General features: G+C 40.8%; 1 protein-coding gene and 1 pseudogene across 1 annotated transcript; both read right to left on the bottom strand.

Moving 5' to 3' along the window:
* Positions 1-1,658: 1,658 nt before the first annotated feature.
* On the bottom strand, positions 1,659-2,600 carry LOC140844240 (olfactory receptor 56A3-like). The gene has a single exon (XM_073215722.1). The coding sequence runs from the start codon at positions 2,598-2,600 to the stop codon at positions 1,659-1,661; it is 942 nt and encodes a 313-aa protein (XP_073071823.1).
* Positions 2,601-11,423: 8,823 nt separating this feature from the next.
* Positions 11,424-12,364, bottom strand: LOC118968014 (olfactory receptor 56A3-like; annotated as a pseudogene).
* Positions 12,365-13,284: the final 920 nt, after the last annotated feature.

The raw sequence follows: 13,284 nt of genomic DNA, 5'->3' as shown, positions 1-13,284 counted from the left end.
CTGTGCATACAGTAAAACAACAAATTTGACTGGATCTATACTGTCGGAACTCAACCAAGAATTAGGAGGAGTGCAAGTTGCAGTGCTCCAAAATCGTACGACTGTAGAGTATCTACTGTTAAAAGAACATATGGGATGTGAACAGTTCCCAGGAATGTGTTGTTTAAAATTTGTCTGAGTTTTCTCAAACTATTCAAATTCAGTTAGACAATGTCCATCATATCATTGATAAGTTTTCATAAATGCCTAGGGTATCTAACTGGTTTTCTTGGTTTCACTGGATATGGCTGGTAATTGTAGGTCTGCTTTTGTTATGTAGCTGTATTCCTATTCTGTTAATGTGTGTATGCAATTTAATTAGTAGTTTGTTAAAATCTATACATGCTTATATTACTCTACAAGAATATATGTCAAAGAAATAATCCATCTTCCCATGTTTTCTTCCATCTGCTACTTCTATAGCTTTTCTTCTTCCTTCCTAATTACAACTTTTTAGTAGAATTAGTGTCTCATATAGAAAATTACCGAGTATCACAATTCTTCCAAGTGGTAAAGATACCTCAAGAAATGCTGGGCATAGAAGCCACAGGGCATAAATCTGCAAAGAAGTAAAAAGCTAACCTTTTCAAAGAATATTGCTTCTCTCTCACTTACCAACTTTACATTTCCCTGTACGGCCCTGGAAGATGACTGGATAGCCAGAGATGGGTAAGATTCCTCAAGGGAAGAACAACCTAAGACAGGCACAGTCACAGGGGGGCCATCAGGTGAGAAATTGGGGATCAACAGAGGTGAGGCTTACAACCTCACCCCCCCCACACCATTTTGAGAGAAATCTTCTGCATCTGTGGATGTTTTGTTGCCCTTGTCTAGCTTGGATTAATACTTAGTCTATAGGCACAGACCTGATCATCTACATTTGCCCCCTTACAGCACTAAACTATATTTTCTACCTTTATCTTGCATCTACCTACCACTTTGGCATTTTATTAAAAGAAAAATAATAATAATAAGGGAGAAATGTGGTATTCACATGTAAGTCAAGTATAAAAATCAAATGAATAATCATATCTGACTTGATTGTTTATAGTTCATGATGCATGATCAAAACTTAAAGTTTCTGTGATATGACTGCCCTTCCACTGTTCACCATGTAAGAACTTATTCACTGTGTAAGAACTTGTTCACCATGTAAGAAGTTGTTCGTTATGCTTCAGAAGATTGGAGACTGTTGAGAATTAGGCTTGGGGTTGATTACTGATTGTGCATTGAGTCCCCTATACAGAATTTTATTGTTGTTAACAACCATTTGATGAATAAATATGAGAGATACCCTCTCAGAAAAAAAAAAGTCATGACCTATTAACAGCTGTGTTTTCAGGAACATAAATTTCTCACTTTAGAACCTGCCCAGAGGAATCTCAGTACTTTGGACAAAATAAGACCATCTGTATGGAAAGATAGGAGCAAGGGACAAGGAGATTCCCAATGGACAGTGAGAGAAAAGGAAACATTAAATGAAACCAAAGTTTTATTAAAGAAGGTACGATATACAGTTTTCCAAGTTTAGGTGATAACTCATTGATGTAAATTTCAGGCCATTCACCTTTTATTGCTTCAGAGTCACCTTCCATTAGGAATGCAGAGATCCAGTGTCCCTACCACGCTTTCCTCAGTAACCTCTGGATTCCTTGCTTGATCTCCTGGGTGCGCACTCCATAAACAATGGGGTTGAGGGCTGCAGGGATGACTTGGTGGAGGACATTGAGCAGAGCTGGCACCTCAGCGAAGACCTTCTTCTTGGTCACATGCGTGAGGACGAAGACCAGCAGGACGGAGCTGAAGAAGAGGATGAGGATGAAGTGGGAGCCACATGTGCTCAGGGCCTTGGCCACAGCTCCCTCTGCCTTGAGTCTCAGCACAGCTCTCAGGATGAGGGTGTAGGAGAGGAAGATGAGGATGAGGTCGGATCCTAGCAGAGTCCAGCCTCCTGCAAACTGGTACATGCGATTAATGGTGATGTCATCACAGGAGAGCCTGGACACAGACATATTGGCGCAGATGCAGTTCTCAATGACATTTCTCCTGCAATAATAGAGTCGTGCAGAGAGGATGGGAATGGGCAATGTGAGAAGGACATTCCTGGCCACAATAAAAATGGCAGCCTTGGCCACAAACTGGTTGTTGATGATGGATGGGTACCTCAGTGGGTGGCAGATGGCAACATAGCGGTCATAGGCCATGACCATGAATGTACAGGACTCCATGGCATAGAAGCAGTTCATGTTGTACATCTGCAGGAAGCAGGCAGAGAAGCTGATGGACCTGAGGTCAAACCAGAAGATGGCCAGGACCTTGGGGATGACAGTGAGGCAGAGTACCATGTCCAGCAGGGAGAGGAGGCTGAGCAGGTAATACACAGGCTCGTGCAGAGAGGCCACCCTCCGGATGGTGATGAGGAGAATAGTGTTGGCCCCCATGGCCAGGAGGAAGAGGAGGGTGAGGGGCAGGGACAGCCCGAGCTGCCAGCTGGGGGACCTGACAAAACAATTCAGGAAGAATTCTGAAACCGCACTGGAGCCATTTCTGTGTGGTGTCATCTTGGAGATATTGTTTCTGCAGGTTTCCTTTGGTGATCTACAAAGTTAGGATCAAAATAAGCCTCTGCTATACTTACAGTAGGAGAAAAAGTCAACGTGACAGTGTGTAACTTATGGCTCTAGCAGGTGATTTTGTTTTCACTGGAGATGTTGTACACTAATACATTGAAGATAAGTTAATTTCAACCTTTTGTACTTTATCTTTTTCTTCATTTCTCAAATTATGTAAATTCCTGATTTTAACATATATGTATTGTAGAATTAGTCATTTCAATAAGCTATCAGGCAAAGTCCTTTCCTTTGAAGATTGTGATCCTCCTTTTTGAGCAGCTGGAGGTGGGGAAGTTAGTCTTCAGTGATTCCTCTGTGAATCCCTTGCCCAGTTGCCCACAGAATGGCCCCAACACATGTGGCAGGTACCATCTGTCTTGTCAGTCCTTCCTTCTTATTTACCTTTTATTTACCCTTTATATGCTGTGGTCCTAAGACTAAGTAATGTCATTTTTCTCAAGGAAGTGATAATTCTTGGCAGGTGGGGATAAACTAGGTAATTATGAGACTGAACGACAGGAACAGAGACAGGGCATTTGCGCAGAGTGTCGGGGAGGATAGAGTTCCTTCATGTGAAGTGTTCCCAGGGCTCCCCTGCTGCTGAATTTTAAAGGGAAGACCAAGGAAGGCTGTGAAAGTCCATGGTCCTCCAGCAGTGTGAGGTGCCTGCAAAATGTTTGAGGCCAGCATTTCTAATCTTTAAAATCATGCTGTGTATGGGCTGTGGATCTGCCTGCTTTGTACAGATGTTCTGCTCAGGTGTCATTCCACAAGTGTAAATTGCAGTTTTCATCAGTATTGGAAGCATACGCTTTTCTGTGTGTTTATTTAGCTCATTAAAACCCTTGGCGGTTTTCTTTTATGCATTTAAAAATAAGGAAATGACATAAAAACTGTGAGAAAAGGCCAAGACCACGGAGAGTAGAATTTTCTGTCTGGAGGCAAAATTCTATTTGATTTTAAACCAATTCCTAGTCCCCTCAGTTTCTGTGTCTAATCAGCTAAGGAGCGATGCCTGCACAGTCTCAGGACCCCTCTGAGCCCCCCAGTGCCATGATGCTGTATTTGGTTCCTCATCTGAGAAAAGAAGTCCATCCCGCTAGAGTAACAACAACTTTTGCAGGGTGAACACAGTAGTACAGCGGTATGTTGGAGTGGGGGCTGAATAGATAGGAAAGGATTTTCTATAGAAGTTTGAACCCAGAACTCAAAGTGTTTTCCAAGCATCACAATCTAGTTTTGGTGTAACCGTTAAAGTGGCATATTTGCTTCCATGTATGATGTCCCTGCTCCCACACTTCCAGTCCCATTCACTAGGTTTTTTCTTAGACCTCAACCTTCTTCCACATGGTCTGAGAATTGCTGGGTCGGGTAAAGAGAGTGGGCATTACCCTCCCCCACCCGGAAGCTTTCTCTTCCTGCCTTTTGCTGGTCTCCTTTAACTACGATGTAGTCTAAGTATGTCCACCAGAAACCATCAGTCTTTCTAGAGTAAAAATCATTTAAAACATGTCAGGAGTTTACATTACCTTCCTGTTGTCTACTTCCTATGAAGGTTTGGAGATGTTAACATTGTCTCGGTGACCTGCCAAGTGGCTTTAAAGTTTGTCGCATTTGTGCCAATGAGACCCAGTGGACAAGGCAGAGCTGCTGTTCGCCCAGGTGCCTTTGCCTGGCACATGCAACTTGCAGTGACACTGCTTCCCTGTGTCAGGATGTGTGAGTCTGCACTTCATTTTGCATTTCAGCTCCTCCTCTGCTCACACCTTAAGTCGGCACATCTTAGCATGTTTATTCTTTACCCATTGTCAAATCTCCCTGTAGTGAAGCAGTATTAAGGACCCTGCTGGATATCTGGAGGATGTGGCCACATGGAAGCTCCTCTGCAGGGAGAGGCTCCGTAAGGAAAGCTGAAAGAAGCAGTATATTTTCATTGTTTTTGGCTGTCTTGCAAAGATTATTTCCAGCATTAGGGTAGTCTTTGTAAATTGCTCAGGGAAGAATTTTTCTGTGTCATTTCCCTTTCTTTTCTCTCCTTTTTCCTCTTTTTAACTGCAACCAGAAATTTTTAACAAAGAGTCTACACAATGTTAGGGCTAAAGTACTGGAACGTACATAACCGTTTTCATTTCTTTTGAATTCAGTCTTCCTTTGTAACCAGTTCCTTGCAATAACCTATGTATCGCAAGGGTGAGATAGAGGCCCAAATATGATTATTTCTTGCCCCCAACAGGGACAGGCTGAGAACCCAGACAGGTCCTAGGCTTCAGGATGGAGCTGTGACAGCACACTGTACGATCAGATTTTGAAATACGGAGGTGATGTAAAGGATCCTCCAGCCGTGTGGTATTTGGATAAACCTGTATAATATTCCCAGTAGTCCAGTCTATCCTTCAAACTTATGAACTGGATCCAGCAACAGAAAGGCTATTGGTTTTTCTTAGATGTTTTCCTAGTATGAGCTTTTCAGGTTTTAGATTTACTTTAGATGGAATTGAAACATATTATTCTGCCTCTCCTCACATCATGCACAGTTTTGTTTCTGATGTCTGTCCCTATGTGGAATAAGTTTATTTCTCTCTTCATGAATGAAACATATATGTGCAGATTTTCTTATTTAGGGTTTCTTGATTTGGAGACGTTAGACCAAAACCACCCAATTCTTGCTACTGAGCTTTTCTATCAGGTCTCCGAAGATATTACTAAGTTTTGAAGGGCACGTGCCATCTTAGGCACTTCGGTGGTACCTGACAACCCCAGATGTATTGAGCGCAGTGAGGAAGTGTCCTCTACCACCCAGGGCACATTCTCTACACCCTGTATTGCGATACGCGGCTCCCTGGGCTCAGGAGAGGACTGGGATGCACATTGGTCCTGAGGAGATTGGGCCCCCTGCCTTATGACCAACATTGGTGTCCTTGGCCCTCACATCCTGGCCAGGTTCTCCCTCTCAGACTCACCTTCCGACGATGTAGTAACCTGAGTTCTGCCCTGGCTGATGTGGAGCCTGACCAATATAGCTGAGAGCGTGGCAATTTCAGTGGCCCTGGGGATCCTGCCCTCAGGGAACCTGTTTCCTTGGGAGGGAGGGAGGAACCAAGAATAGCATGTTCACAAGGCCCTTGGGACAGAGAGGCATGTGGTGAGGGAGAAGGCTTGTGTGTCAGGCTGATTAAAAGAACCTTTTCCACCTCAGCGCCTTGAGGTGCTACATTGTCTACATGACCAGCAATGGGTCATTTCTCTGTACATCAGTATACACCTGTGCGTTCACTCATTATGTACAGGCTTACTGTTATCCCCCTCCAAGTATGTAGTAAGTTTTTGTGGGGTTGTGGCGCATGCTCAGTGTAGGAAAGTGTTGTCCATCCGTGGTGTTGAGTGAGGAGTTGATCACTTATCATGACCTTCACCATGACATTATAATGATGAAAGTGAAATGAAGTGAATACCGTACTTTCTTAGAAATGGAACGGATATTCGAGCGAGGACACCTGTGTGAAGTGACTTTTGCCACAATGAAAAGTTTCAAAATCTAATTTAATTTTAAGATAACGCTTTGAAATGGAGTTTTCCTGTTTTTATTTTCCCTTTGTGCCTCTGTTTCCCTGAATTGAAGTACACACTCTTTCCATTATGGCCTGCTGCTATCATGACCTTGAATTCGCTTTATGCTATCATTTTTATTTCTTGATACTACTAGTCTAATCTTACTTAATTTTCCTTTCATCACTCAACTTCAGTGTGAATCTCACACCCAGAAAAGGCATAAACCTTATTTAATTAATATGTATGTTTCCTAATACACCTTCATTATATTTATTTTTCCATATGTTATCCATAAGAGTTTTTCTTAGTGTGGATGAATGTTAGTTTTTACAGATTGTAGTACAAATCTCATCTTGGTCTTAATTTTCACTCAACCCTCTCTAAAAATATCTACCCAGGGTACTGCTGATCTAGTAACTATGAGGAGTATTCTCTTGTATGTATGTACGTTTATGATTTTTTATTAACATAGGCAGCCTTTACGTTGGGACATTCATATTAGTACATTAGAAAGAATATTATCATGAACATTTTTTTACAGCAGACATGTGAATGTTTTCCTATGGTACATGCCTAGTCTTGGGAATACTGCATCACAGATAGGAACACACTTTTTGCAAACTGGCCCAGATTTCTCTCTAGGATACCCATGTACTCCTATCCAAATTCATTTAAGTGTGTTGATTTCTTTTCATTTTTTTTATTGATATACATTCTCATATTAGCTTCAAGTGTACAGCAGAGTGGGTCAACAGTTACCCGTATGTGGAAATGTTTCCTCTCCCTAGTGCGGCTTCTATGTGTCAGCATAGGAAGAAGTTGCAAAATCACTGGCTGTTTTCTCCTGCTGTATTACCATCCCTGTGACCAACCTCCATCATGATAGAGAAGTTTTGTGCCTCTTCATCCCCCTCACCCTTCACACCCACCCACATGTACCCCTCCTCCATGGTAACCACCTTACCCTTATGAATGTCTAGGAGTCTACAGCTTTTTAGTTCATTCAGTTTTGCTTGGTATTTGTATTCCACAAGTAAGTGAAGTCATATGGTATATGTTTTTCTCTACCAGGCTTATTTCACTGTGCATAGTACCTTCTGGACCCAGCCATGATGATTTCTTATTTCCCAGCAGCTTTAGAGATCATCCAACTTTCTTTTTGACAGATGTGATGGTTGGAAACAGTCATCAGTGTTTTTATTTAATTTTTCTGATTACTGAGCGGTTTTCCAATAAACTGTATATTCCCTCTGGTTTTCCATTCTCTGAATTATCTCATTATTACTCTTTACACATTCTTGTTCTTTTTTCTGTGTGTATAAATTGTAAAGTCTTGCCAACAACATGTGAGCTTTACCATTTTGTGGATGATGACTACCTGTTTTCAAGAAACTGGTTTCCTACTAATATACTTCATTGAATAATAAGTTATAACAATCTTACTATTATATACTTCTTATGAAATATATTTTATGTAAACAATGTGACAGAAAGTAATTTGAAACACATGCATGTGTAGTGTTAGGGAAATTAAAAATATTGTAAGTTTTTTTTATTATCATCTTCGATGTGATAACCTTTTGACATTAGCCTCTCTTGCTTACTCTAGCACTATGGTTCTTTAGGTATCATGAATAAAGTTTCTCTTTACATTGTTTTAGAGCCTGTAACTTCAAAAATTTATGTATTTGGTTTGTATATCAACTCTGTCACTCCAGGTTTTGAGGACTACAGGTTGTAAGAAGCCAATAAATGAGTCTTTTATGGTTTTAATCTTGTTGCATTGATCTGTAGGACTGGACACTCATGTCATGCAGCATTTTAGGACAAAGTAGTCATCATTTATCCTCTAAAGTCCTGGCTTCCTTTTCTCAGGTGGCAAAATAGAAAAAATAAAAAGAGACAAAAATCACAGCCAAGAAGAAGTCAAATAACTTTAACTCATCTTCAGGCAGGAGACTTTTTTGCTATTCAGTTGGTCTCCAAAACCACTTTCCTGTGCCATTTAAAGCCAGTGATCATTTGAGTGGTGTACTGATCGGTAAAGTGGCCACTAGCAGGTGTGGCTCTTGTGCACCTGAAATGCAGGTAGTCCCAACTGAAATATGCTGTGACTGTAAAATATGCACTGGAATTCAAAGAATTCTATAGCACACACACAAAAAAAGAATGTGCAATATTTTCTTGTTAAATAATCTCATATTTTTCATGTCTGTTAACGAAATATTTCAGATATATTGGATTAAAGAATTCATTTTAAAATTAATTTTACTTGTTTTTATAATTTATAGTGGCAATTAAACATTTGAAACTTAAATATGTGCTTCATCTTGGACAGCACCGTCTAGTGGAAATCCTCATTGATGTCAACTATTTTAGTGGGATAAAGCTGTTATCTTTTCACCTTCTTTATGAATTGAGTCTGTCAGTGCTGTTCTGAATGAGACAGAAACATGTGAAAGTTGCATATGAACAGAATAATGCAAAGCTTTTAAATACATATTTTAAAAATATAAAGCTCATACACTTCAGTTTTGGAAGATGAGGCATATGTAAAATTTTCTCATTTTGGTATATGTTCTGAATCCCTCAGTGTTACCCCTTTCCTGTATTCATAGCTCCAGGTTTCTAACAGCTAATTGGTGAGCTCTCCTGTTGATATTCAGTGATGCACATGGACACCCAGGAATTCTAGTTATGTTGGTATGTTTGAGAGAATGAGAGTTTGGGAGTTCTCCTTCAAAATAAGAGACTATCTATGGTGTGAAAGTCATTGAATCCTGGCAGATTATTTTTTACTTTTGGGAAATATATAATTCCAATTAAAGCATTGATTATATGCTTTAATTAATTGATTAATTCAGGTATTGCTTTTTATTATGTGAGTCCATGTTTATTTTTCAAAGAGTAGTTCATGGAGATATCCAGGAGCAGAGGAATGAATTATCAATTTATTGTTCTTTGCTGTGAGAGGAAGAAGAAGAGAAATGGGCAGAGCTTTGCAGAATGAAAGCTTAAGTAGGCCAAGGATATATCCCAGGTGCTTTTGGTTAAGACCAAAAGACCCAGACTTTGGGGACACTATTGGTAGTAGACTATAAAGGTGTTTTTGCTTCCATGGTCAAAATAGAATAACAGCGTTCTAGACTGTTGCTGAGGCACAAAGGCTTATATTTAGAAAGGATCTTCTAAAACAGGTTATTCACGATTCTCAGGTAATAGAGCAGTAATGTGAAGTATAGCGAGATCACCTCATTTGGTCCCAAGAACCCACGTTTTGTAGTTGTGCAGGACTTACAATTAGAACTTCTAACTCGCTATCCAGTGGTTTCTTATGTTGCCGGATACCTACTGCCCATACAGGTACATTATTCCGCTCCCCACTGTCCTGTTAAGACGAATATATTCCTACACCTCCTGTTTCTGTTCCTCCACACCAAATGTTGATCTACTGAAAGCAACAATGTTTTATTTTTGTGTGTGTCTTATTTGCTCAGAGGAATCTCAGGACACACAGTGTGCTTACTAACTGTTGAATTAATAAAAAAATGCTTGAACAGCATATTTTTTTTAAAGGGGCATCTCTTATATTTATTGATCAAATGGTTGCTAACAACAATAAAATTCTGTATAGGGGACTCAATGCACAGTCATTAATCAACCCCAAGCCTATTTCTCAACAGTCTCCAATCTTCTGAAGCATAATGAACGAGTTCTTACATGGGGAACAAGTTCTTACATAGTGAATAAATTCTTACATGGTGAACAGTGCAAGGGCAGTCATATCACAGAAACTTTTGGTTTTGATCATGCATCATGAACTATAAACAATCAATTCAGATATGATTATTCATTTGATTTTTTTTTGAGAGGGCATCTCTCATATTTATTGATCAAATGGTTGTTAACAACAATAAAATTCTGTATAGGAGGGTCAATGCTCAATGCACAATCATTAATCCATCTCAAGCCTAATTCTCATCAGTCTCCAATCTTCTGAAGCATAATGAACAAGTTCTTACATGGTGAACAAATTCTTACATAGTGAATAAGTTCTTACATGGTGAATAGTACAAGGGCGTTCATCACAGAAACTTTCGGTTTTGATCACGCATTATGAACTATAAACAATCAGGTCAAATATGAATATTCATTTGATTTTTATACTTGCTGTATATGTGGATCCCACATTTCTCCCTTTATTATTATTATTATTTTTATTTTTAATAAAATGCTGAAGTGGTAGGTAGATGAAGATAAAGGTAGAAAACATAGTTTAGTGTTGTAAGAGAGCAGTTGTAGATGATCATGTGTGTGTCTGTAGACTATGTGCTAATCTGAGCTAGACAAGGGCACTAAAACATCCACGGATGCAGAAGCTTTCTCTCAAAAAAGGGGGGAGTTTGAGGTTCTAAGCTGAACAGCATATTTTATGTTTCAGTGTCATTACTGGATCCTGTCATGCAAACCTTAAAACCTTTTATCACATGAATACAGCTGTGTGTACACACCACTTACTATGACACCTGGGATCCAGAAGATGCATGTCCACAGCTCACACCCACTGGGAGGAGAATTTAGGGCTCTGTCAAATCTACTGAAGCTCATTGCTAATTTTTACACACATGAGCAATCCAGGCACAAACCCTAACCTTTTGCAAACCACATTACAAAATATACCTCATTTAAAAGAGAAGGAGACAGAGACAGAGACATAGAAACAAAGACAATGATGCAGTTGAAGCCTGAGAGGAAATGGGCTGATTACTGACTAGGAGCATCCTCCCGTCATTCAGGACAGAAGCTTCACTCCTGTGTCCTTGTCTCCAATATGCTCCCTTCTGTGGAAATAGGAGTAAGAACACATCACATAACACAATGCACAAAATATCCACAGTTGTACTTTCAAGAATAAAAACCATGACCTATTAACAGCTGCATTTTCAGGAACATAAATTTATTACCTTAGAACGTGCCCATGGAATCTCAGTATTTTGGGCAAAATAAGACCATCTGTATGGAAAGATAGAAGCAAGGGACAAGGAGATTCCCAATGGACAGTGAGAGAAAAGGAAACTTTAAATGAAACCAAAGTTTTATTAAAGAAGGTGTGATATCCAGTTTTCTAAGTTTAGGTGATAACTCATTGATGTAAATTTCAGGCCATTCACCTTTAATGGCTTCAGAGCCACCTTCCATTAGGAATGCAGAGATCCAGTGTCCTTACCACCCTTTCCTCAGTAACCTCTGGATGCCTTGCTTGATCTCTGGGTGCGCACTCCATAAACAATGGGGTTGAGGGCTGCAGGGATGACTTGGTGGAGGACATTGAGCAGGGCCGGCACCTCAGTGGAGACCTTCTTCTTAGCCACATGCGTGAGGACGAAGACCAGCAGGATGGTGCTGAAGAAGAGGATGAGGATGAAGTGGGAGCCACATGTGCTCAGGGCCTTGGCCACAGCTCCCTCTGCCTTGAGTCTCAGCACAGCTCTCAGGATGAGGGTGTAGGAGAGGAAGATGAGGATGAGGTCGGATCCTAGCAGAGTCCAGCCTCCAGCAAATTGGAGGAGGCGGTTGAGTGCGACGTCATCACAGGAGAGCCTGGACACAGACATATTGGCGCAGATGCAGTTCTCAATGACGTTTCTCCCACAATAATGGAGACGGGCAGAGAGGATGGGGATGGGCAATGTGAGAAGGACATTCCTGGCCACAATAAAAATGGCAGCCTTACCCACAAACTGGTCATTGATGATGGACGGGTACCTCAGTGGGTGGCAGATGGCAACATAGTGGTCATAGGCCATGACCATGAATGTGCAGGACTCCATGGCAAAGAAACAGTTCATGATGTACATCTGCAGGAAGCAGGCGGAGAAGCTGATGGACCTGAGGTCAAACAAGAAGATGGCCAGAACCTTGGGGATCACGGTGAGGCAGATCACCATATCCAGCAGGGAGAGGAGGCTGAGCAGGTAGTACACAGGCTCGTGCAGAGAGGCCTCTCTCCGGATGGTGATGAGGAGAACAGTGTTGGCCCCCATGGCCAGGATGTAGAGGAGGCTGAGGGGCAGGGACAGCCCATGCTGCCAGCTGGAGTACCTGATGAAACAATTCAGGAGGAATTCTGAAACTGTACTGGAGCCATTTCTGTGTGGTGTCATCTTGGAGACGTTGTTTCTGCAGATTTCTTTTGGTGATCTACAAAGTTAGGATCAAAATTAGCCTCTGCTGTACTTACAGTAGGAGAAAAAGTCAGCGTGACAGTGTGTAACTTATGGCTCTAGCAGGTGATTTTGTTTTCACTGGAGATTTTGTGCACTAAATAATTGAAGATAAATTAATTTAAACCTTTTGCAAATGTTATTTTTCTTCATTTCTCAAATTATGTAAATTCCTTATTTTAACGTTCTTATATTGTAGAATTAGTCATTTCAATAAGCTACCAGGCAAAGTCCTTTACTTTGAAGATTGTGATCCTCCTTTTTGAGCAGCTGGAGGTGGAGAAGTTAGTCTTCAGTGATTCCTCTGTGAATCCCTTGCCCAGTTGCCCACAGAATGACCCCAACACCTGTGACAGGTACCATCTGTGTTGTCAGTCCTTCCTTCTTATTTATCTTTTATTTACTCTTTATATGCTGTGATCCCAAGACTAAGTAATATCACTTTTCTCAAGGAAGTAGTAATCCTTTGCAGGTAGGGATAAGGTAGGTAATTATGAGACTGAACGATAAGAACAGAGACAGGGCATTTGGGCAGAGTGTAGGGGATGAAGGAATTCCTTCACATGAACATGAAGTGTTCCCAGGGCTTCCCTGCTGCTGACTTTTAAAAGGAAGACCAAGGAAGGCTGTGAAAATTCATGGACCTCCTGCAGTGTGAGGTACCTGCAAAATGCTTGAGGCCAGTATTTCTACTCCTTAAAATCATGCTGTGTATGGGCTTTGTATCTGCTACTTTGTACAGATGTTCTGCTCAGGTATCATTCCACGAGTGTAAATTGGAGTTTTTCATCAGTATTTGAACCATACTTTTTTTTGTGTTTCTATGTAGCTCTTTAAAACCCTTGGAGGTGTGGTTTATG

The sequence above is a fragment of the Manis javanica genome, chromosome 11, assembly GCF_040802235.1.
Source record: "Manis javanica isolate MJ-LG chromosome 11, MJ_LKY, whole genome shotgun sequence".
Lineage (NCBI taxonomy): Eukaryota > Metazoa > Chordata > Mammalia > Pholidota > Manidae > Manis > Manis javanica.
The sequence above is the reverse complement of the archived record's forward strand: the minus strand, read 5'-3'. Positions and strand labels throughout refer to the sequence as shown.

Excerpts from the sequence above, each read along its gene's own strand:
- LOC140844240 (XM_073215722.1), bottom strand. The coding sequence starts at position 2,600 with ATGACACCACACAGAAATGGCTCCAGTGCGGTTTCAGAATTCTTCCTG.